This window comes from Triturus cristatus, chromosome 2_2 (assembly GCF_964204655.1).
Source record: "Triturus cristatus chromosome 2_2, aTriCri1.1, whole genome shotgun sequence".
NCBI classification, from domain to species: Eukaryota; Metazoa; Chordata; class Amphibia; order Caudata; family Salamandridae; genus Triturus; species Triturus cristatus.
This window is the reverse complement of record NC_140582.1, coordinates 514718722-514745914: the sequence shown is the minus strand read 5'-3', so window position 1 is coordinate 514745914 and position 27193 is coordinate 514718722. Positions and strand designations below refer to the sequence as shown.

Here is a 27193-nt window from a genome sequence, read left to right as displayed (position 1 = left end):
CACGCACACAACCACCCACACACCACCCCTGTAGCATCGCTACACCATATGGGAGGTAATGCTTTGTCGTATAAAAATTCCACAAACATTAGTCTTCACCCTCCACAGTAAGAGTACAATCTAAATACACTTTGGACTTCTGGGGAGCACATTTTGGAAAGGTGGAGCTATGCAAATAAAAGGCACACTCTTTTTATTAAGTAATGCACACACCGTAGAAAGGAAATATGATGCTCGAAAATAAATGAAGATGTAATTTCAAAGCAGATGAAACAAAAATTAAGGGTGGGCAAATTCTTGCGGTTTTGTTTTTTATGGTACTGCAAAAAAAGAATTACAAGTGGTATCGCATCCATCCTAGACACAATCACATATTTCTTAAAAAAATAGTTGTGAAAAGCTACGTCTAAAAGATAGAGTATAAACAATCCATTAATACATGTACTTGAGAACAACAGACACCTAAACCACATTTACAGTTCCGGTTACATCTAGCATATTTAAATTTCTCCCTGCCAGCTCAAAAGGCGGATGGGACCCAGACTGAAACTTTGGAACTGCCGGGTTCGGGATATTGGACACGTAAGGAAATGAGGTGGCATTTTCCCCTGGAGTCTCTAAGGAGGAGGGTAGACTTCTTAGCACTCATACAGTCCACCACCCCAGCCCCCTCAACACGAGAGCCTCCCTGTCCTCTTAGGCACTGTTCCCCACGGGCTGCACTCACACGACGCTTCGCTTGCAGTCCGCCCGATGCCGGCTGAGCTGGTCTCAGCACGGGACTCCGGTGCAAGACGGGCGTTGGCCGGTGCGTAAGCTCATACTCCTGCATGTGGGTTGCACTCGCTGCCATCAGCGAGCCTCCGAGACGGCCACAACATGGCGGAGAAGAGGCCGCATGAACAGGCAGGAAGGACTACACCGGGGCTTCATGGATTAGAACCGAGAGACAACCCAATGCACTGGGAAAGAGGATGAGCAACAGCATGAAGGGCTTAGAGGAAGGACTAACGCAGCACGCAAAGAAAAGACATGGAATGACTATTTCTGACACAAAGCCAAAAATCACAACGCCTGCGCGGCTCAGGCTGGCATTAACTGACCCGGCCTAGCCTGCGACCCACTGCGGGGGGAGCACTACACAACGCCTCAGGGGTCCAACGCCGGAGCGGTGCTGGTCGGGACTCTGCCACATCCATGGAGGTGAGTCCGGCGTAGTGCGGGCGGGGCGAGGGGGTTGCGAAAATACATGGACAACAGACCTTGGGCCCGATTCACAGAACTAACTTAAGACAAAATCCTAAACTTACTACCATTTTGGTATTCACAGAAGGCACTTACTCATTTTGGTATTCACAGAAGGCACTTACTCATTTCGGTATTCACAGAAGTTAGGAGTCCTAACTTTAGGACTCCTAAATGCCTTCTGTGAATACCGAAATTCTTAAAATTAGGATTTTTCTCAATTTAGTAGTCCTAAGTTTAGGACTCCTAACTTTAGGACTCCTAAATGCCTTCTGTGACTACCGAAAGCCTTAAAATTAGGATTTTTCTCAGTTTAGTAGTAGTATAGTTAGGACTCCTAACTTTAGGACTCCTAAAAGCCTTCTGTGAATACCGAAATTCTTAAAATTAGGATTTTTCTCAATTTAGTAGTCCTAAGTCTAAACTTAGGACTACTAAATTGAGAAAAATCCTAATTTTAAGAATTTCCGTATTCACAGAAGGCTTTTAGGAGTCCTAAAGTTAGGAGTCCTAACTATACTACTACTAAACTGCGAAAAATCCTAATTTTAAGACTTTCGGTATTCACAGAAGGCATTTAGGAGTCCTAAAGTTAGGACTCCTAACTTCTGTGAATACCGAAATGAGTAAGTGCCTTCTGTGAATACCAAAATGAGTAAGTGCCTTCTGTGAATACCAAAATGGTAGTAAGTTTAGGATTTTGTCTTAAGTTAGTTCTGTGAATCGGGCCCCAAATCTTTAGGGAGGGCCATCTGTTTCTAGATGGCCCTCCCTAAAGATAAGAAAGTGCTTCACGACAGCCGTGAAGCAGGAGAGTCAGTCTAGCTTTGAGAGAAAGGGCGTGAACAGATATCCCTCATTTCCAATGGCAGGCCGCTGTTTACCATAAACGGTGACGTCGGCCAATGGAAATGAGGGGCAGGGCTTAAAGCCCTCTTCTGAAAGTCCTCTCCAACAAAATCTCTCGTGGAGGAGGAGCAGGGCTCTACCCTGCAACGCACACGAGACCTAAACATGAACTAAAGGCTGTGAGCTACACTGAAGATGTCTGCAAGCTACTGGTATCTCGTGATCAACTGCTTGGAGACACCTGATTTTGTATGCTAGCTAGCATAACTAGGTGCAAAATCAATCTACTCGGCCTTTCTTGCTTTGCATTGACAGCTAAAGACGACGAGGCTTTGAAAAGTGCAATGGAAAGTTTATATGTGCATGTTTTCCTCTTTACAGTGCTCTGCTCTTCATAAAATAGTCAAAATGGGCTTCCTTTTGTGGTGAAAATGCTTGTATTGCAAGTATCTTGTGCTTTGAAGGCAGCCATGCAGGAGATGTTCTTGTAATGTTGCAAAAAATCACCGCTCTTGCTCCTCGCAGACACAGCTGTTTCTTTATTCATTTAAATGATTTATAGTTTAGCAGTGCAATGTCATTACCCTTTGTATGTAGGTTGAAGGAGATACTTGACTATTAATTTAGGCAGGTTTCTAATGTAAGCCTGTTTTACGTAACACAATTTCTAATATGTTTCTGGCATGTCACTTTTATTACTACAGCTGATGGTGTTACTTCACTCCATTAAAAGAACGTGGTTTTCTACTCCCCTGAACTGATAAAATGTACTTCTTTGGAATGTCTGCCAGAGTTTTTGCCTATTCTTCAGTGGCAGACTTGCAGCCTTTTAGACTTTTCTTTTGAATTATGAAATATACTTATGCTGATTTCAATTAACTAATCAATTACTTTTTTGCTTTCTATAATGATTCTTCATATGAAAAAACCTTCACGATTTAGACTTTGAATCTTGTCTTGGTTAGGTTCCCTTTATTTGCCTTGGGTCCTCGTGCTTTGGGACAAACACAGCCCAGGGTCTATCTAATCGGCCCTTGGACAGTTTATCAGTACAAAGCGCTGACAAACATGTTGATGCAAGACAAGTTAAGTGTGTAACATTCCATTATGTTCTCAAGTCTAAGGCGTGGGACTGTACAGTTAGGTCAGAGTCCACATTCCACTAGGTTCTAAGGCTTATCAATGCAAAAGACAAATAATCCAGAATCATACAATGCAGATAAAAGAAGAGACTTTGAAGAAATGTGGGCTAGGATTGGTCATAAATGGGAAAGAAAAATTGCCAGAGCCAAATATTTTCTGAATTTCTTTCGACTTTCTCAGCCACCTATAACCCCATCAGTTTGCAATGATTTGGGATTGTGAGTGATCTACTGTTAAGGGAAGTATAGCAAGCAGCTCATTACATGCAGTTTTCTAGAACGGCAGGACCGAGAGGGTGAAGGGTTGGATAGCTTGACCGTTCCCCCTCCAGAGCTGCTAATTAAAATCTGTATTAGTGTTATGTCGGGCTCTTCTAGAGACCCGGCCTCCGCTAAAGTGCTTAGAGGGAGCATAGAAACATTGGAGCCATACATTAGACATCTTGTGGAGGTTTCATATAGGACATGCACAGTGCCAGGAAGATGGAAGGAAGCAGTGGTCCTTCCACTACCTAAGAAACCGCACATAGGCCCAGACCAACTTGACAATCTGCGTCCAATCTCTCTACTGCCGTACTTCGCAAAGATCACGGAGAAAGTGGTAAATATGCAACTTATGGCGCATGTTGGGAAATTTAACCTCCTGCATCCCACTCAGTCTGAAACAGGGGGAGCCGCAGGTTTCGACCCTGTTCAATCTTTATGTGTCTCCATTAGCAGGGATTGCTGACGGATTTGGGATCAGGGTCGTGTCCTATGCCAATCACACTCAATTGGTGGTCTCCCTGACACAGGCACAGGATACGGCAGCCTCCAATTTCGTGGCATGCTTGCAAGAGCTGGCATCATGGATGGCTAACAACTGCCTGAAATTGAATGGCGATAAGATCGAGGTGCTTGTGGTGGGGAGAGCCCCGTCGGCGTGGTCATTGGCTTGGTGGCCCCAGAGCTTAGGATCCACCCCTACGCCCTGTGCTCAGGCGAAGAACCTGGGGGTGTGGCTGGACACAAAGCTCTCCTTTGAGTACCATACCAGGCGGGTGGCAGGTGCCTGTTTTGGAGTCCTGAGGGGCCCTCGTAAAACCCTGGATATGCTGCCTACTGCAGCCAGGAAGACCATGGATCATGCCCTGGTGACATCGCGCCTTGAATATGGCAATATCCTGTACCTGGGTGCAACGGCTAAATGTATGCAAAGACTCCAGGGTGTGCAGAACGCAGCAGCTCGGCTGGTTCTCATGCGCCTGAGGAGGGCCTCCTCGAAGATGGCGCTGGCTTCCCTCCACTGGCTGCTGATAAGAGAGAGAGTTTTGTTCAAGGCACTGTGCGTCTGCCACCGTATTATTTAGGGGACGGCTCCGTCCTATTTGTCTGATCTACTCATTCCTTAAGTTCCAACACGCCAACTTAGATCAGGAGGGACGGGCCTGGTGTGCGTTCCCGCCATTAAGAGAGCAAGAATGGGTGGGCGCTCCTTTCCTTTTTTGGCTGCACAACAATGGAACAAACTCCCCTTGAGCCTCCGGGTGGAGGCCTTGGAGGGCACCTTCAGGAAAAAATTTAAAACGCATATATTCCCCCCAGCATAGTCAGGTCTGGCTAGGTTAGGCTGTAGCAATCAGGGCAATTGCACCGCAGCCCGGGGACACACTGGCAGAGTGTAACGAGGCGCTTTATAAATGTGCTTAAATAAAAATAAAAAATATAATCCCAAATACCTGCATAGAATGGTGACCAAATTCATAGAATGGTGACCAAATTCAAAACTGGTTTAAATTAAACTCGATAACGGATTACTAGGAAAAGATGCACATGCTTAGACCTGAACTGACCTTTCTCTTTAAAATGATACACTTCTAAGAATTTTTAGATAGTTTCACCTATCTTTAGGATTTCTTCATAGACCCAACAGGCAGTTTTCTGCCAGGACTCATGTATGGAAACACTAACTTCATGCCTGTAATACAGGCTGCTGCATTGCTAGTGGTGCCCACACAGGAAGGGGGTGCGGGTCATCTTGTTGCACCATTAACTTTGCAGATTTGTGAAGAGGTCATCATGAGAGAATATTTGGATGCACTTTAACACATTTTACAAGGGACATAATTTTGTGTTACATCATTGGCCAGTTTTAACTTTTATATTTAAGAAAGGGGTCAGTTCCTGCATCACCAAGAACAAAAGACAAAAAAAAGAGGCATCTCAAAGGAGTGGGTTTCCCGTCTTCATCCATAAACCAAACATAGGCACATCTGTCGGAATTACCATTCATATTAAAGATGATTTGTAAAAATATATTATTTTTTTTAAGGGGAAAAAAAAGTCTAATTGAGCCCACAAAACTATTTGGGAGGTTAATCACTATTTACTTTGATGCGGTTTAGAAACTGAGTTTCACAATCCTGAAAGGGAGTATCATGTCAATCCTTTGCATCTGTATTTAAGAAAACCTCTAACTGAAAAGAGATGAAGGTGAATTTGTAAATCGAAATATTAATAATCTGCCCATACATCGCTCCAAGTCCAAAGCTGTGGCATGAGAAATGTGCCGGTAGAAGTCAAGTTTGTAAAATCATAGTGCTGGGTTGCTCTTTCTCTATGTATTTCTCTTCCGCGCTGCTTGGTGCTTATGGCTATCCATTTATCTTTCTAATGTTCTGCTGAATGGGTGTTCCCTTTTAACCAAATAAGATGCATCATTTTGCAAAAGAAAAAATGAGACAACATGGGGACCTCAAAGGTCCACATGGTAGCTAAGGAGGATTTAAACAGTCTAGGTTGGAGGACGTCTAAAGAGATGTTTTTTCTAGTGTACAATAACGGTGGCATGTGTTGCTGCAACTTGTCACAACTTCTATGTGATGAATATAATTTTCTATGTGACATTATCCTGACAGTATCACTGCTGACAAAGTCTATGAAATAGTCGGCTCTTCATCCAAACGTGGTTTGTGCTGGAAAAGACACGAGTAACTACCTCATAACTTATCACTGAAAGATCAGTTCTCTAAGCTTCAAAAAAGTCCACTGCTGCCACATACTGAAAATAGAGTAACTACGCATGAAAGGAACCCTCCTGGATTGGATTTTCCTGTTCCTTGCAGACATCATCTTACTCTCTTCACTTGCATCACTTTCTTTCAGCACCAACACATCAAGGCCTGGTCAACTCTCCTAAACGTTTGCCTCAGCCTACTAATGAACGAAGGACGGAGACGAAGATAACGCCATACAAGAGAAGAGGCAATTCCGATTTTCTACGAACCAATAAGATTCTTTCTATCGCCAATAATGTGAAAGAACCACATGTCAGCCAACTCCTCACGGGCGAACGAGAAAGGTGAAAGAAGACGCCAGCATCCCTCACCCGTCAGTATGAAAAAGATATCCATTTGGAACTATATATGAGCCCTGATGAAGACCTTATGAACATAATAAAGGTCCACTACACGAAAGGTCGAAACGCGTCGGCTAATAGAGAACGAGAATTATTTGGGATAATAATCACACAATAACGTCCCCAGAAGAGCAAAAACAACATACCCAGTCAACGCTCTCCACGACAACTTCGGAAAATATTTTTTCTCCGACCCTGTATAGGACCATAACAATCACTTAATGTGGAGGCAACAATGGGTTAGAATGCACCCATGTCTAAAAATAGGATATCTGAGTACTGTAGTGCAATATTTTCATTGTTTGTTTGAAGTATTATCTATTTGCAGAATTTTCTTCATGTTTGTTGTTACTATGTTATTGTGAAAACAGCAAAGTTTGTTTAATGTTAAATGTATAGGACATGTGTTTGTCACACTGAGGAAGTGTTCTCCTTGTCTCAAAGTAATTCAAATCGTTATAAATCAAATATAACTCGCAGTCAATAAACAGGTTTGCTGAGAAAAGTTGAAATTGTGATTCATGGTGTCAGAGGTACTTGCTTTTCAAAAAGTTTCACCACAGATTCCGGCCTCTGAAAACCTTATTGAATCCCCCCCCTTTTTTGTTATATATCCCTCAGCCTACTAATGGGTCTCATCAAGTGCTTCAACCAGTCACTCTTCAACATGTCTTCCGTCATCTAGTTTTGCCACAGAAGATACCACGATCATCAACCATCTATCTCTTCAAGACTAAGCAAAAAACTTTTCCTGGGATCCTGCTCTTCTTCTTCGCAAAACTGCAAATAATTATAAATGTGCAATAAGGCAACTCCTACACCGTTTCCCTATGTGAACACATTCCATAAGTCACAAAAGCATCTCATGTGTGTCCTGTGGCTATTCACTCTGTCTTCCAGACACCCACGTTTGCTCCTGGGGCTTCATACAAGTAAAACAATCAAGATACTGGCAGAAAGAGAATCATCCACTCTAGATGGGCTCGCCTGAAAACCATCCCTCCCTACATAAAGAAACGCATCACTGGAACCTCCTTTTCTGTATGGGCAGCAAAGCAATGTGACTCTCTTCCAGCAAAGAAAAAGAACATGTAATTACACCTGGAGTTCAGAAAGGTAGTTAAAATCTGATGTTTCCCTCTGCCAATCATGAACAAAACCCAAACATTTCCCAAATATACCCCACTCCTTCCTTCACCCTCCAACCAAACGCGAAATGCTCTAGAAGATTAACCATTCTAAATCTAATTATTTTCTCTCTACTACATGTCAATGCACAATAACTTATAATGCGATAAGCACACAATGGAGGTCATCACGTATTATACTAAACACTACCTACTTGGGTCACAGTACAAACCTACCCTTTCCCAACCAAGCAGCGTGCTATTCAACAGCAAGACACTTTGGCGTCTCATCTGGGGCACCAAGCACTATATAAATGCAACACAATGCTTTGCCAGGGGTACGGGCAGCACAGAAAGGTAGCATCTCAGATTCTGAAACTTTTTTTTCCACGGAGAAGGAAGAATGATATGAAAATGTAAGGTATTATGCAAAATCAAGACACAAGATTGTGTACGTGTTAAACCTAGGTAATGACAGTGTACTAGTGAGTCGGTTCATGCATGTTGGGATAAGGTGTAGTTAATAATTTAAGAAAAAGGATAAGTAACAATGAGGAGAATGAGAAACCATTCAGAAGCAAACAATGCAGGCCCCAAAGCTTCAAGCGCACTGAGAACAAGTAAGGTTTTGTTTGGCTGTAATTAGAGCTTCCAGGTAATTGCTAATTTGGCAATAATGTGGGTTGTGTACTGTACCTTTACAGCTCCAAGCTTCTCTTTCCTAAATCGTTCCAAAGGCTTAATTAGGGTCTCGTTCACACTTATTGCCTGGAGGACAAACACAAACAGCATTACTGTTAAGGAGGAAGGGTATAATTCAGCATTTCAAATATTTTCAGGTAATTGAAATTTAAACACAGCAAAATGTATCCAGTAAAATAGAAAAGACAACGTGGGATGCTGTATTCTTCAAATTGAAATCCATCCATCTCCAAAATACAGATAGGGGAGTGACGCGTCACCTGCACGTTTGAAACTCTGCATGCATCCCTGCACACTGACATGCATCCCTGCACACTGACATGCATCCCTGCACACTGATAACAGCATGGCAGACAACGTTTATATTCATGCTATCTCTCTACACAAATATGAAAAAATAATTATACAAAGGCATTTTTCACTGTAGATACACGAATATTATACAAATCCTACAGGTTTCCTAGAGTGTGGCCAGGAGCTGACACTCACATCCTGTCCGCTATTAGTCGAGTGTTTTTACTTTTCAAACGTATTATTTTCTTTTTTTGGACTTCATAATGTTTTATTCAGAAATTTTAACATGAAAGAAAAAAAATAATACAGAAACAGCAATAACAGAGTGGTATAAAAATACATAGAGAATTGGTATGGGAGCGCAAAACACAAATCACACAATATAAAGCAATGAACGGCTGGGACAAACAAAGTAACACTACATTCATATGTAATGACATTCTATGCAAGACTAATAACTCATGTTGCTTATCCATGTGACAGCATACAAATAAAACCAAATAACAATATAGTCATGTCAGAAATTGCAAATGTTTACAAATACCATACCGTAACCAAAGGAGGTAAGGTATAGGACAGGACAGAGCAAGCGGAGAGCAAATGAAAGAACCATGTGGACTGGGCCGCAGATGCGAGCAAAATGACACAGCAGTTCATATAGAGGTATAGGTTGTATGGGATGAGTTGCAAAGAAAGGAGCCCACTGAATCCCACAACTTTCGTGATCATTTACGGTTGCCCCCAATCAGCATTTTACCGCAGTAGGTACTCCCACGTATAGGTAAAAATGCGCACCAAGTGTGGTAGGAAACGTGGTTAGCTGCTTTCCCGTCAATGAGGATACCCTTAATTGCAACAGTTAGTAAAAGATCCAGGAATGCCATATCTAGTTCCGACTTTATCACTGAGTTCGTGGTGGCATAGGGGCAAAGGATTATCACAGGGAAATCCAGAAAAATATTAGCGTTCAACACTTTGCACCGCTGGATCTTAATTGTATCCCAATAAGGCGTTAACCACTTACATTTATCGAACCTATGTTCAGGGTCACCCCATTTCAGGTTGAAGGACCAACAGTCTCTAGAAGATGTAACTTGAAGAAGTTGTTCGGGGTCCAAAGAGGAAGTGTGATTCACAGCGATTTGTTTCTTTTAAGGAAGCTATATGTTTGTCAAGAAGGAGTTGGGTGAATATTTTATTCCATGTTTCTGAAATGGGGGGATCTCTATCTCGAGTTTGGAAGTATGCAGACCATTTAGAGTGTAGTAAGTTATAAAGCTTTGAAGCAGCATGTCCCGTTTAAAGGCATTGGCACAGAAGAGAGGAAAGAACCGGTGGTTAAAGAGGGACCAATTTGGAGATTATGGCGTTGATTTTCAGGAAGTTGTAAAAGTTCATATCAGAAAGGGAGAAAGTATATTGAAGACATGCAAAAGGAAGTGGGTTCCCAATGGAGTAGAGCTCACTAATCAAATTAATACCTTTAGTCGCCCAAATGGGACCAATTGTACCTGAGAAAGGTGTTTTTTTTTTTTATTATTCCACAGGGACATAGGACTAGATTTAGAGAAGTCACTATTGAGACAGTTCTCCACTATTTTTAAGGCTTTTTGATTATCAAGAATGATTCAACGTGAATGGGCTAGACTTAAGGCGGAAATTGAAACACAGGCCACCATAGTGTAAGGATAGCATACATGTTTTTAATAATCTGCCACATGGGGCGTTTAAGAGAATTTGAGAGCCAGGGGGCACCTTGAGCAGCCAGAAGGGCCATCCGACAGTCAAAGCATTTAGGAAGTCTACAACCTCCTCTGAAGTCCCATCTAAATTTCTTAGAAGCGATTCTAGGTTTCTTGTTATTACACAGGAATTTAGAAATAAATGTATCTAAAGTAGAGAAAAATGAGAGGGAAAGTCATAGAGGCATACTCAACAGAAAGCCTACCACTGGGGTAACTCAATTCTACCCTGGCATGAGATGTACTTAGCAGACCTTTCAATTAGTAGATCTCGAATTATATCAGTTGCTTTTTGCTTGTTATATGACACGACATCTAATATATGACACACGTACCCAAGTACTTTGAATATTTTGACTGCCAGGATAAGGTGGAGTTTCCAAAACAAGAGGGAAGGCAGTGGACAGTGGGCGGTAGTGCTTTGGTCTTATCTCTAGTACAGAGTAGCCAGAAAACTTAGAAAAGACTTTAATAATATTTAGGGGGACCTAAATAGCAGAGTTAGGATCTTCTGAAAAGATTAATATATCCTACATGTAAGCAGATGTTTTGAGGCAAGTATCAATAAATTAAAAGTCGCTGCTATCAGGAGAGTTGTTTAGCATGTGAAGTAAGGGATCTATGGCTAGTAAGAAAAGAAGGCGGGTATAAAGGACAATGCTGATGTGTACCTTGCTGTAATGTAAAAGGCAGAGATGTAGAGCCATTGATTTTAATTCTGGCTGTAGGGTGCTTATAGAAGGCCATAACAGTTTTTCAGAATCGATACCCAAACTTTAGTGCTCACCCACAGATGTTTAAATGTAGTAGATAATGCACAGGGCGCTATTTTTCTTTGCTTGAATTATTACATTGTGGTAGCTTAAAGCATAACCTCTGTAGTCAACTTTCCAGTGAAAACCCCTTACACTGTTAGACGTTTATGAAAAGATTGTCAGGGCATCAACCCCACTTAAAGGGGGCGTTCCACACAACACGTGGTTTTGGGCACTGCAAGTAACAAAGAACAAGGAGAATTCAGTCACTTTTTCCAGTGTAAACTGTCACTTCTTTTTCAACTTTAACAGCTGAAACACTTGTTACTTTTGTTACTTCATGTGTGAGTGTTTCGTTATTTTGGCCCGAGTGCTCCATAAAACAACACAACAAAGTAGCATGTGTCTGTCTCTCTCCTGCTTGAAATACGTCAGAGACCAGCAGTTAGGGACATCCATCGTGGCTGCTAAATGGTAATTTTCAGCAGTTGAATCTGGGAGAAAAAGGGACAAAAAGTTCTCGGGAAAGAAACCACAGGATGACTCAGGGATTTTCTATTGTGTGGTAATCAGTGCCCCAAAATATGTGTTGGGTGGAAATGCCGGATTGTGTAATTAGTTCCTTTTTACATTAATTTCAAGCATGTTCTTGGATATTAAACGAGAATGAGTTCCTGTAAGACTCCTAATTTTCTTAAATGCAGTTAAAACAATAATCAGACCAGGCTTGCATCCTCCTGGCCAAAGTAGCCAGGGCGAGGAAGTTGTACTATTTGTGCTGTTGTACATGCTGTTATGGAAGGAGATGTACCTATGTGCTGCCCTGATCATGGATGGAATGGAATGAAGGAGTGACAGAGCACATGTGCTTGGCCTGTTATTTGGTTAGGTGCTGAGCAAGGACGTTGCATGCAGTGGGGTGTGCATGATCCTACATTTCTTAACTGAATAAAAAAAACTAATTTGTACACAAGTGTGCCCTGCCTCCTTCGTCTACATTGCCTTTTCGTTGCTTCAACTAAAGGGCATTCTCGCAGTGAGAAATGTCATCTCACAGATGGCTACTGTCCCAAATGTAGCCCAACAATGGTTTCCAGGCAGATGGTTTTCCAGGTATATGGTTTTCCAGGCAGATAACGTACTGATGAATATCAGTGGCAAACAGGAACTAGAAGGCTTGGAAAATATTGCAAGGGCGGGCTTAGTAGTGAAAAAAGTGTTGCAATGAAGAGGCCTTGAGGGCAGCTCATATGTACTGACTTGAATGCCTGTTTCGGCTAAACACATCCTTTGTAGCTTGCCACTGCCAGCAGGGAAACAAGTGAGATGAAAGCCATTCTTTCAAAGATCTAAAATAACAATGCAGTCATTTATTCCTGTACTGACATCTGGCTAAATCCTCCTCAACAGCATACAGGAAACAAAAGTATAGGACACGAAGGGCTAGCTGCTTAGGTATCACAGCCTCACTTATTATACAGGTCAGGTGTGAAATGTACCAAGGTGAAGCTTCTCACCCTTGTCTTGTAGCAGAACCCGGATCCTCTGGAAAATGTAAGCAAGTATCACAAAACAGGTGAGTGAGGAGGTTAACGAAGAAGACCAGAAAGTTGTAATTTTCATTCTGTTCCCACTTATCACAGGCATCAGGGTTGTGAAAGAAAAGCATGTAGTAATATCTTCGCAAACATTTTTCGAGCAACACCCTGATGAGGGTTTTTTTTCTCATTTCAAGGAGAATGTATGGCACACTTAACAATCATTCAAGTTGTTGGAGGTTCAACAATAATTGAGTCACCTAGAAGAAGTTCTACATGTAGATTATGGAGAGACCAGTAACAATATGATGTAGACTGTGCAAACCTGCAGAGCACCGTTGAGGGAGTTATTCTGGCCTCTTTGATTCCATTCCATCTGTTTTGCTGTTCATAGATGCAAATAAACAGACTCAGCAGACAAACTCCTACTTCAACTATGTGCTTATAAATGCTATCCAAGTAAACCAAGTTAAACATCCAGATATTTAAGACATCTGCATTGCAGACCACGCTTTTGTAAAACAGAACTATATTAAACAACGGACTGTGTCCAGATGTAAACCACAGTCAACTATTGGGATACTATGAAACAAGCATTCATAATGCAGTAGTGGTCCAAACAGCTAAAAATAACATTAATAAATATAAACATTTAAAATCAGAAAATGAGATTCAATTAATAGCAAACTCCCACATTCCTCTGTCAGCCAAGCTGTACTTGGGGAAGCCATATATGGGGAAACACAGAGACTAAACTAGCAATAAAATGAAGCTGTTAGTCAGGAAGCTGGGCAAAGCGTGGAGTATCACATGGTCAAACTCTTCTGAGACTATTTCAAAAGGCTGAGTTTTGGAAAAGTACTCAGAGGCTAAAAATTAAGCTTGTTCATCAATGCAATTTTAAGAAAGAATGGAAACATATCCACAAAGGAGAAAACAGTAGTTCAAACCATCACTGAATATTTGCAAGCATCATATGTTCCTGCTAACCAAAGAGATAATGCAAGGGGCAGAACTACTGATACTTAAGTTATATCTCCTCAAAACATCTGAAGTCTGAAAGGAAACAAGGCACCAGTCACAGAAAATGAAATACCAACAGACACAGAATCACTACAAGACACAAGGCCAAGGATTAGAATGGTTATTTAATATATTCTGTAAGACCTGAAAAGATCAATAATTCCAGATATCAAAACACTATTTGATTACTTTGCTTCTACCAATGCCTTGACTGGTACAATAATAGAGTCCGCAATTATATTATAAAACAAATATGGTAAGGAAACCCTGGAACCAGCAAATTAGCATTCGATTTTCATTATCAAATTCAGAATGACCATTGTACACAGAAATTAGGGAAAAAAGACTATTGAACATTCTTCCCTCTCGAAAAACCCCAACTGAGAAAGGGTTTATGGAAAAGAACTATTAAATAACAATACTGTATTATCTTATCACATCATAATTCTCACTAGGACAAAGTCATTCACGCAATTGCCTTTGAAACTCAAAAGACACTCGATAGTGTGTCATAGCCTTTTGCAGAAGCAACCCTGGAAAGGCTAACAAAGGTGACTTTTTTAATTAAAGAGTAAAGCAAAAAAGTGATGGTGAAATGCAATAGTCAATCTCAGACACTGGTAATTAATTATTCCAGTCTATTGTTTTTTGCCACTATGCCACTCTCCGCAGAGAATGGCCACATACATACCTTAGAGGCTCTCCCCGGTGATTGCTACTGGGGCTGCGAGCTTATCGTTTGTTACCTGTGAATTTAATTCCGACGGCACTATTTAGAAGCTTTTATCCTTGTAGGTAGATTTTTAAACTGATTGAAAAACTGTACCTTGGGGGGCTTTTTATTTCAGAATAACTTGGGAATGTAATTTAGGAACTCTAACACCCTTCACACGCTTCATTTCCTACCTTTGATTTTAACGATCTGTCCAGGCGTCTGGCGGCAGTGGGCGCCATCTTGGGAGTAGCGGGGTCAACGCTCTAGTCGCGCCGGACTCCCACCCTCCTCATCCCATATAATGTGTGTCAATGCCAGACGGCGCAGCGGGCTGGCGCAGCGGGCGCAGCGGGCGCGCCGGGCGCGCGCCGAAGCCGCGCCAAAGCCAAGCCCGTCTGGGCCCGTCCGAGCCTCGACCGGGCCTAGGGCCACTCCCCCTGCACCTCTTGAGTCTTCAAGGTTAGTGTACACAGCGAACGACCTTATTAATTTAAATGACACCTTATGCAAGAAGCATGATCCTCCGATATGTTTATTTGCTGATCCTATTGGAGGGCCGTTTTGTTGTACTCTCTGTAAAGAATACAACCCGGAAACACCGATACCTCAGAAACTAATACAAGCGGCACTTGTTAACGCTCGCTCGCTCCCATGCCATAAAATTGACATACTAGAACTGCTTAGCACCTATGCTATCGATCTCTTGTTTCTTACTGAAACCTGGGGAGACGATGCATCAGGACCAGATTTTAAAGCTGCCATGCCAGAAGATTATTGTGTCCATAGGCAGGATCGCATCTCAGCGCATAAAGGTGGAGGGATAGCAATAATATACCGCAACAGCCTTCGCGTGAAAGCTATTGATCTAAAACACACGAGCTGTGAGGCACTTGCCTTTACTGTGACGCTCACCACCAATCAAACACTCACAGGTACCCTTCTGTACCGACCCCCAGGCTCTCGTACGACATTTCTTTCACAACTCCATCAACTCAGTGAATTAGCTGTGGAACACAAATATTTCACCATATTGGGTGATTTTAATTTTCATCTTGAATCCCTAACTGATAAAGACACCGACCAGCTCATTAATGACCTTCTTTCTGTGGAACTGGAACAACTAATAACAGTCCCAACACATAAGGCAGGACATACCCTTGATGGTATTTTTACCAATAATCCACACATTACCATTAATCAAACATTACCTTTAACATGGTCTGATCACTCTGCTATTTTATTCGATATTACAATTAAAACAATAGCTCTTAAAAGTACAGCTCAGAACTCCTACCTAATTACTAGAGACTGGAAAAATTTGGATTATATTCAGCTCGCACAGACTCTCACTGATGCCTTTATGGGTATAGACACTGAAACTGATCCAAACATTGCAGCCACTAGATACACTTCTATTCTCGAAGAGGCATTTTCTACATTAGCTCCATCCAGAACATCCAAACACAATAGGAAGACCCCCTCGGCCCCTTGGTTCACTGAACAACTTAGATTACAACGACAACATTGCCGTAATCTAGAGCGCCATTGGCGCAAACATTATAACTCAGACAAAACAACATATAAAGCTGCACTCCATAATTATAAGCAGAGAATAGCCACAGAGAAAAATATTTACTATACCACCCAAATAGATCAAGCCAAATGCAGCATGAAGAAATTGTTCGAAGTCGTAAATCATCTTGCTGAACCATCCAATCCACCCACCGAAATATCTCAAACTCTCTGTAACACTTTGGCTGACTTTTTCTCTGAAAAGGTCATTTCTATATTTAAGGATTTTACCCCAAATTCTAACATTATTGAATCATCCAATACACAATCAAACGTGAATCCTACAGTTTTAACGGAATTCACTAAGATACAATCGCACCAGATTTATAAACTAATTCTGTCAATCAAATCTGGTTCCCCATTGGACCCCTGTCACCCCTCTATACTCAACACTATTCCAGACATTATTACAATACCATTGACATACATTTGTAACATTATGTTCTCAACAGGTTTATATCCAACAATCTGGAAAAATACTATAATTAAACCACTTCTTAAAAAACCATCGCTTGATCCTTCATTACCGTCCAGCTATCGCCCTATTGCATCTCTGCCGTTTCCAGCCAAAATCTTTGAATCGGTCATGAACAAACAACTGTCTGATTACATTCAAAGTAACAACCTATTGGACGATACTCAGTTCGGTTTCCGACTAGGTCATGGAACAGAAACTGCCTTGATTAAGGCTGCAGATGAAATAAGAACCACCATGGATAATGGAGGACAGGCTGTCTTGATTTTGCTAGATTTATCGGCGGCTTTCGACACGGTCGATCACTCTACTTTGATCGGCCGTGTCGAGGCCATCGGTATTAAACACAAAGCCAGAGATCTCATTACTTCTTTCCTGGCTGATCGCAAGCAGGCAGTTAAGTTAGGTACTTTTACCTCCCCCACTTTTAGCCATCCTTGTGGAGTTCCACAGGGTTCCTCGCTAAGTCCGACCCTTTTCAATATCTATGTCTCGGACTTAGCGAGGGTAATAAAAGCTTATAACATCAACCTAACAACATATGCCGACGATACCCAGTTGGTATTATCCATACATAAAAATGGTTCTAAGATAGCAGCAAACTTCAAAGATGGTATGAGGGCTATTAGCAGTTGGATGGCTTCCAACTGTCTAAAACTTAATTCATCAAAGACGGAAGTCATGCTCTTTGGTAAGATTCAGCCTCTGTGGTCTCCTTTATGGTGGCCGGAGGAAATGGGGACTCCACCTCAACCAGTCAGTAAAGTCAGAAATTTGGGAGTAATATTTGATGACAAACTTTCTTTCCATCATCATGTGAACGCTGTAGTATCATCATCATTCAACATCTTAAGGAAAATAAAGAAACTTCTCCCATATCTTCCTACAACTACAGGAAAAACACTAATTTCGACATTGGTGTTTTCACGCACTGACTACTGTAATGCCCTCTTCCTCAATGCTAAAAAAAAAATCATTTCCAAACTTCAAATGATACAAAATGCCTCAGCCAGAGTTCTATTAGGCATTCCAAAATTTAGCTCTGTCTCTAGACATTTGGACCAACTGAATTGGCTTCCGGTCAGAAGTCGGACGAAATTCAAGGCCCTTTGTATTGTCTACAAGGCAGTAAACAACATGGGACCAAAATTTCTTAGGATTTCACTTAAGCCTTTATCAACCTCCAGAATGCTTTGCTCCAACACTGCTCATCTGCTTCATATACCCAGAACAAGGAAAGTTAACTGGGGAGACAGATGCTTTACCATCGCAGCTGCAAAATTATGGAATTCCCTTCCTTTTAACATAAAATCCAGTCCTACGCTGATTATCTTTAGAAAGCAGCTAAAAACATGGCTGTTTTCTCAAAGACATGATTGTTCATAAATCACTCTAAAACTGCCTCAGAGTTCTACTTTATTGGTATCAGATATAGCTCCTAGCGCCGAGACACCTATGGGTAATTGTAGCGCTTTAAAAATCGCATAAATAAATAAATAAATACAAAACGAGTCTTGGTCCTGCTCCAACAGAACAGTTCATCTTGATGTGCCCGGCCAGTTCTACTCCAGATAAGCACACGAACAAGCACAGACCGGTTTTGTCTTATTTAGTACTCATCAGTGAGGTAAAGTTTGAGTCCTATGGCCCAGTGATCACAATATGTGCATCTGGGCATAACTGTCGCCCTTAAGGGGTCATATTCCCGAAAATAAAAGCTTGAATTATTCTCAGCCACTGGTAATTATTTAGGGGAGGGATATTGTATATCACAGTTACACAGGCATAATAGATTCATGTGCCACCAAGATGCAGACCCACTTATCTAGCCAACAATACCCCAACTGTTGGGCTCTGTTACTATAAAGGGCAATTTTGACAGCAGTGCTAGATAGTTTCATCGTGTGGTTTTATTCATGACTAAAAATTCCATCTGTGCCACCCAATTGTATGGTTTTACATATTTGGTCAGCGTCTAGGAATATGTAGATCAGACTGGTGTAAAATTATTGGTTTTAGCTTTGCTTAGTTATTGATAGTAAGAGACTGACATTCTGAATTATTGCTATTTGGGATGGATTCAGCAGAATGGCATTTCCCTCTCGAGGCAGCGCTGAACTGACTTTGATATATTTAACGTGTGACGCGTTGAAAATATACCTGTGTTGCTTTATATCATGTCTTCAGAAATAAACCAGTCTAAATAAACGTTGCAAATATTTCTAGCTAGATAAAGGACTGGATTAGGATGTTAAGAAATGACACAATAATGGGAGTAGGGAAAAGAAAACCTAAAGAAAGGATGCAGACTTAAGAGAGAGACTATTAACCGTGGGGCAAAATAGAGTGAAGGCGAAGAAATACATGATTTTTCGGTAATAAATGCAATATTGATTTGCTCTTCAATAAAAATAATATTACAAAAAAGGGATACACTTAAATGCAATGAACAGCTGACTAGCCACTACGTAGGAACGTTTAATAATATTACAAAACAAATCTAACAGAATCTTCTATTGGCCAGTATTAATTCAAACGGGCTCATCAAATAATGTGCAACCTACCATTATTTCCCTCTGTTCTTCCAGGTTTCTTAAAAAGGCTGAAAATTCCCGTAGAGAGGCGTCTGCAATGTGAAACAATTATATTAATTATTATTTCATCATAAAACGTGTCAGACTTGTTTTCTTAATCGGATTTCTATTTTTGAAAATAACAATTGCACAGCAAAAAGAAAAGTGAATAGAATATACACCACTTTGGCAATGCTGCAATATAAAGTTCAATAATTCTCTAAAGGGAGAACTCCACCACACATTGAGACTGGATGAAAAGATGTAGATAAAGATAACATCACCTCATTTAATAATACATTTGCGATTTGTCCCCTTAGGTGGCTTTCTGCATTTCCCTGATCCATTGCCCATATAAAGAGCGAGAGGCGTAGGATCATACAATTGGTCTCTTCCTGTAGCAGGGTCCACTGAGACAAAACATTAGCCTCTGTTTAAGTGCTTCAGGCTTGACCTAATAAAGCCTAGTAATAGCAGTAACTTCCTGCCACAATTCAAGAAGAAATCTTGCATATGTTTGTTGAAAGTGAAAACAATATTATACACTTTAATAGTACTACAGCTGCAGGCACCTGATCAAATACAGCGTTAATTTTAGAGCATCTTATAAACGATTCTTTGTGCTTACCTGATAACCTATTAATATAAGGGTTTTCACTGCCTTTACTTTCTCCATCACAATTATTTTTCTAGAAAATAATTTGTTTGTCTTTGATCTGCTTCACCTTTGTTTACTCATCTGCGGGCACGCACCTTATAGCCAGGCAGTGTCCTTCTTGCCCAGGTGCTCCTCTAGGATATGCGGAGAAACTTGTAGCCAAGAAACAGTGACATGATCCAGTCCTTGATGATAATGATGAACCTCCTGAATTGTCTGGGTACTGCGTGTGATGTGTTCCTACAGTGAAGTGTGCCACTCAGACAAAGGGCACCCGTAAGGGTAATGAAACAAACAACAATGTGTTTTAACAACTACAAGACCTGTAAAGGAACTCACATAACTGAAAGAATGCTCCTCAAAAGGTATTCCAAGAACCCGGCACCTATTTTGTGAGGATATTATGCTGTAAAGATTTGGGGACAGCGTAGGGCCATAAATTAGGGATAATAAAGCCATACAAGAAAGTAGGGCGGCTACTAAGCCCAAAACTATTAGAAACTCACTGGAGGGTATGCCACATTCCCTACGTCCAGCTTTTGGTTAGGGTTTATGCTGGCCTGAAAAAATAAGAGGGAAGAAAACAATGAAGTTGTTGTCCGTTCTGTCTCAGTGCTGGCTGTGAAGAGACTTTTCATCAAGAAAACCAAATCTCTGCACTCATACAGAGAATACAATTCACCATCTTCCTCTTTAACTCTCTCAAATATAGAAAACAAAGCACTGATGGTCCAATCAGACTTATCGCATGGACTCACTGACGTACCAACCACTGCGGTCCGCTAGCTCTCTATGCAGAAAACATGGATTAACCAGGTCACTGCCTTTCCTAATCTGGACAAATGGTTGTCTTCAGGAGAAAATTCCATCCTATGGACAACATGCAACCTAACCGCTCCACAGACTTCGACACAATGTAAGTTAGTCATATGCATTCAATCACTCTAAACACGACAATCATTATGACATGGCTACATTATCTGGTTCTTCAAGTTCAGCTGTTTTTTCATGTAACTTCAATGATTTTATACAGAGATTGAGTTAACTGCTTGCTTTCTTTCCAGGTACCACACAACTTCGAAATGAGACTGCGTTTTGGGTAATGAGGGTCATTTTAAATTGGATCAATATAGTCCCACATGTGTCTTTAATCAGATAATTCGGATTCTACTCCAGACATTCATGTCAATACATGGCTTGTCTTTTTTTCTCCCTCTGGGAACAGTTTCCATTGGTAATACATATGTAGTATGAATATGTGCAAATTACATTAATTACATTTACCACTTCAATGCCACCATATTTAGAACTGGTATACATCAGTTTTTGTATTCATACCATGAGACTAGCATCATGCCAGCAAACAGATCGAGAGCAACATTGAATGTATCACTAGATAATTGTCAACCCAGCTGTGAAGCAACCCTACATGTGAAGTACCTGGCACCAACACAAATCTCCACATCTTCAACTCCAGTATGGATCATTGCTGCAGGGTTTAAGTTCACCTGAAACAAGCATTGGCAAAACCAACATGTCTGGGTTTGGCTGTCACCCTTTTTGGCTTAGGCAATATTTGTTTTGTTATAGTCACTTAAAAAACACTGGCTAAAAGCAAAAATACATTTGGGGTCCCAAAAAGCACACATTGCCATAGATGTTCTTGGTGCTTTAGGGAACTACCTTGTGTGTTGATGTGTTCATTGTGAATGAACAGAATGCCCTCACACACAGTGAAATTAACGAATGGTTGAAGCAGGCTGACTTTTTGCCCCATGCTGTATGCTAGGTGGAAGAAAATACAAACGACACTCAGATCAATGGCTTTAGAGGGCAGGCTGAAAGCCCATACATGTAAAATAAATATATATATGTATAGTATAGAGAGAGAGATAGCTAGATATATATAATATTTCTAAAATCAAAAGGTCCGAAAAACACCATACCTAAAAACCTCTAATCACTGCTTGATAACAAGAAGATACCCTTCTCTGCTTAACAATTCCATGTCATGTGGAGGCTAAAGTAAATTGTTACTGTCTATTTTACTCCATCTCATTTGTCAATCCTTCTATCAATGTTCAATCCGATCTGGCTTAGGCTAAAATGTTTTAGTTACGTTAAACTGAATGCATTAGCACTGTTTGATCTTTGTTTGCGCTGTTATTTTTAAAAAGCACTAATTGAAGGATTATCTAGCGCTGAAACAAACACCTTACCGTATTCGCTGGCCCGACTCACCTCCTGGTGTACACGCCACTGCTGGGCGCCAATCAGGGAAGTGGGGGGAGGAGCCAAGGCTGACCACGGCTACTAATGCCGGTAGCAGCAAGGAAGCGCAGCGGACGAGCGCAGCGGGCGCGCCGACAGCGCGCCGAAGGCGCGCTAAAGGCAAGCCCGTCTGCGCCCGTCCGCGGCCGACAGGGGCTAGGGGCTACTCACAATGCCCAATGCATCACTTACACCTCAGACGAGCTAAAAACAATCCACTGTACTGCGTTCACAATTCACCATCGCACGTTAGATTGACTCTGTAGGATTGGAATAAGGGACACGAGATCTGCCTTTGTGGAATTCAAACATCCCACAGACACTGGTATATCCACTAAACCCCAAGCAACACAGATGGAAAAATCCCTCTCGGTTATCTATCTTAATACCCGTTCATTACCAAAACATCAACTAGATATCTATAACTTGCTGATCTCGGAACAGCCAGACATTCTTCTCTTAACCGAAACTTGGTTAACACAAAACTCGGCTCCCGATATTTTAGCAGCTCTGCCAAACGACTTTTACATTATCCAAGCCAATCGCCCTCAGGGGAAAAAGGGAGGAGGAGTAGCAGCCATCATACACCAAGACCTCAAATTCACTACACTTACTTATCTAGATATACCGCAAACAGACAATCTAGTTTTGAAATTAGAGTCCCCGCTCACCTCTCTAGCTATGGTGCTACTTTACAGACCACCCCTGAACATGCCCCAATTTCCTAAACTCTTAAGCGAACAAATGACTCAGTTGGTAACTAATCATGCAAAAGTACTGATGGCTGGGGATTTCAACTACTGGGCCAATGACCCAGCAGAGGGACCACATTCAGCGGAACTCACAGATTTACTTGTTGGACTGAACCTAAAACAGCACATTTCCTCTGCTACACATGTCAAAGGGCATACGCTCGATCAGGTCTGGACAAATAACCTATCCTTAACAAATGTAGAAGCTATACCCTGCATCTGGTCTGATCATTATCTTATTAAATTTGCTATAAATATTTCCACCGCCACTAAAATGATGCCACCAAATCCTGAAGCACGCAGGAGTTGGAGGACCATTGACAAAGATCTCTTCTTGGAGTCATTGGTCAACACCGTCCCCGCGGACCAACTCTCCATTGAGCTTAGCGAGAATGCCCTTACAAACTGGCTGCTGACAGCCAGTAATAAACATGCTCCTCTAAAAAAAAACCTACACACTCGTCGACATGAGGCCCAGAAATGGTTTTCTACCGAACTAAAGAACTTAAAACTTGCCTTGCGGGAAGCAGAAAGGAAATGGAGAAATAAATATCTATCTGACGATAAATCTGCGTATTTAACCATACGAGGATTGTACAAAAAAGCAATACTGGCCTCCAAAGCAGAATATTTCTCCTCCAAAATCATTAACTCCACTAATCGATCTAAAGAAATCTTCTCAATCGTTAATGAACTCTCCAACCCTGAGAGAACAACGATTAAACCCATTCCTTCCCAATCCATATGTGACTCTTTAAATAATTTCTTTGTTGAAAAAATTAAAACCATCAAATCGAATATCCCTCATTGTCCAAGTCCTGCATACCCCAAAAAACCGGCGAACCCTGACAAGTTGGAACAATTCCCTATAATAACTCAGGAAAATTTCAACGACCTATTGGCTAAAGTCAAGTCTGGGTCCCCAAGGGACCATTGTCCCCCCTGGATTTTAAAGGAAGTATTTACCACCTGTCCTGGACCAGCCATGGCCCTTCTAAATAAATCAATAGTACAGGGTCAGGTGCCTCAGACCTTTAAGGAAGCGGTTGTTATTCCTCTCCTAAAAAAGCCAGGGGCAGATACTAAAACACTGACTAATTATCGCCCGATCTCGCTGCTCCCTTACTTGGCCAAAGTGTTGGAAGCACATGTAGCCAAAAAATTTTCAGCATTTCTGGAGCAGTCTGAATACCTGGATATCCACCAAGCAGGATTCCGTCCAGCCCACTCTACAGAGTCAGTAGTCTTGTCTGTACTGGACACCCTGAGAGAAAAGGCGGACAAGGGTCTCCCCCAAGCACTGGTACTACTGGACCTATCAGCAGCCTTTGACACGGTCGACTATAACATCTTGCTCGACCGTGTCGGAGACGCAGGTATCAAAGGAGCTGCTCTTGAGTGGATCAGATCCTTCTTAACAGATCGCTCACAAGCTGTATGCCTTGGTGGATTCTCAACCCCCATGATTAAAAATACATGTGGAGTTCCCCAGGGATCTTCCCTATCCCCTCATTTGTTTAATCTGTATCTTCTCCCCCTGGTTCATGCACTAAAAGAAAAACATATCCAGACTTTTAACTACGCAGACGATTTTCAATTGATTTTCCCCATTAATGCCTCCCCGGACTCCATCTCTGAATTCCAAACAACTATGCTGTTCATTCGTGACTGGATGAACAGCAACCAATTGAAACTGAATCCAGACAAAACTGAACTGATCCTCACGGGTGGCTCACTAAATCATTGGACCCCCAACTTCTGGCCAAATGAACTAGGACAACCTCCGAGCCCCTCCAAGCATGCCAAAACTCTAGGAGTCACTATCGGTAATGATCTATCCATGAAAACTCAAATAGGATCAGTATCATCTACATGTTTCTTTCAATTGAGAAAAATAAAGAAAATTAGTCGTTTCTTAACGCAAGAGGCAAAATTACAAGCTATTCTTGCCATGGTGATCTCGCATATTGATTATGCTAACTCATTATATTTTGGTATCCAAACCGCAATCTGAGATCCACCCATAAGCATCTTCTAACAATACCCCCCTTTAAACAGAAGCGTTTTGGTGGATCAAGGTTTGCCTTTCTGGGACCAAGGTACTGGAACTCCCTACCCCTAGAGATCAAAAGCTGTACAAATTTCACGGCCTTCCGTAAACTGCAAAAAACCTGGCTTTTCAAACAAGCATTCGACTGACCCACTGATTCATAAATCCCTTGTCTCTGACCCAAGTAGCGCCAAGAAACCAATCCGGTGTACGTGCGCTATATAAATTCATCATAACATAACATTAAATTAGTGGAAATTATTCCACACCTATGTTTCATGAAAAGGGCCCATCACTGCTAAGAGCGATGTGTTTACACACAATTAAGTTATTACAAATAACCCTGAAAGAAATAAAACCTTAACACAGAATCCAGGGCAGCAAAAACTGGTATAATAAAGGTATCTGCAGATTCATACAACAAAAAATAAACAATTAAAACTGTTTATTACAAGATTAGCTGATTAAAACACATTAAAATAAAGGAGCTAAAATGATGCAAGGGATATGCTGGGTATTAACATTTCTGGTTAGATTTACAGTCCAGGAGGGAATCCATTTGTTGAGAGGTATTGGTGTAGGATTAGGTTAATCATGGGAGGTTGGATCAAATACACTTTCGTTGTACAAGAGTTTGCCATAGCAGTTTCGTTTAAGTAGTCATTCTTATATTAATTATGTTTTTTTTAGATTTCTCTGTGTCGATATTGTGTGTAGTAATAATGATAAATATGATACCAATAGTTATGATCCCATGTTTTCATCAACCGCTTAGTACTTCTAGCCTAAACTGTAATGTACTTTGTACATGTTTCCTTTGTGTCGACCTTTGTCACCACAACTTTTCTTTTAACTTTATTTTGTATAAAGCAACAACTGAATAAAGAAGATACATTTCTAGCATCAGAAAACCATTATATATGAGCTCGAATGAAGATAGTCCACATGCAACACGATATATGGCCTCACTGCTAGTCTTCTGAGTAAACATTGGGGTGGAGGGGGACATTTTATTACATAAACACTACAAATGTACCTACCTATTTTGGATTTATTTGGTCAGAATGTCAATTTCCTACCACCATGTTCAGTAAAATGTTCAAATTAACCAACTTCCCACATTCTGAGTCTGTTATCATTCCATGAGCAATCAAACATGCTGGGGAATCCATCTCTTTACCCATCAGTGATCTGTGGTCTTGGGCACCGACTTTGGCTTGGACACTGAATACAATAATTCTTCTGCCCTAACAGGGTCTCACAATAGGCATTTTCATGATTGTGAGGTGTTACACAAAGCTTTTTCAGTAGCAGCCAAAAGGTTTTCACTTACCGATGCACAATCTTATTGACTACACCCAGCCTTTCCCCTTTAGCATTCCATATGATTAAGCAGGAAGCACTGGGATAAGTTATTGTTCACATTTCCAGTCTAACTTTTATTGGCCTGCTGCTAAAATGCTCTTTCAATCCTGGAGGTCTGTGACTATGAAAACCATGGTCTATCCCCTACACTCTTTTAAGCAGTTTCCACTTCCACCTAAATGCGAGTTGAGATCGGGCATCTTCAGGTCTCACTTTGCCATAGTCAATGTGGGTTGCTCACCATCCAGTCCAGCTGACAGACCAATGACTCCAATCTGAAACTGCCTGACAAAAATCCTTAAGGAGCTCATTTATTGCAACAATGTTCTTCTAGGATAGTGTTTTTGGTCATCTTAGTCTCAAGTTGTGTGACCTGCATTTGCTGCTTTGCTTATCTGGCTTGATAACCCTTATTTCATGGTATTTTCTCTTTGTCGAGTTACATGATCACTGACCTTATCAAATGTGCTCTCCAAGCAAGGAATGGCTACGTCTCTCCGATCAAGGGAGGTCGAATTGTGACCTGTAGTAAGGCACCCTGTGCCAAAGGGTAACCATTTTGTATGTTTAGCTTTCACATTATGTGCTGTAAACAGGTCCCCATTGGTCTCATTCAGTTTATTTTTTGTTCTTTTTGACTATTGTGCTCACAAATTGTGCTCCACGCACCTTCTGTATTGAGCTTGCATGTTTCTTCTAGTTACTTTCCACTCTCCAATTTGATGAATGGTAGCTCTCCTCAGGTTTACAGTCTGCAGCATAGAGCGATGAAGGCAACATGTGTGCTTCTTCTCTTTTAATGGCTGCTCTGTTACAGATGCCAACCATGACTACACATTCCCTCTCGTGGGCAATTACCTGCCCAGCACCCCTTACTGGTCCTCAGTGGCATCACTCAATCCTTCATAGTCTGGTGTATTGCATTATTCAACACCACCTTCAGATTCT

The 27193-nt window shown here is 41.3% G+C and overlaps 1 protein-coding gene across 2 annotated transcripts in view; it reads right to left on the bottom strand.

Annotated features, from left to right (window-relative positions):
- Window positions 1-27193, bottom strand: part of ARHGAP10 (Rho GTPase activating protein 10) — a 1033471-nt gene that overhangs the window by 663184 nt on the left and 343094 nt on the right. For both annotated transcript variants that reach the window (XM_085641636.1, XM_085641637.1), the window contains exons 3-4: window positions 19141-19202; window positions 8457-8528 (exon numbers count right to left, since the gene is read on the bottom strand). In XM_085641636.1, the coding sequence (XP_085497762.1) occupies window positions 8457-8528; window positions 19141-19202 (134 nt within the window). The remainder of the gene's footprint in view (window positions 1-8456; window positions 8529-19140; window positions 19203-27193) is intronic.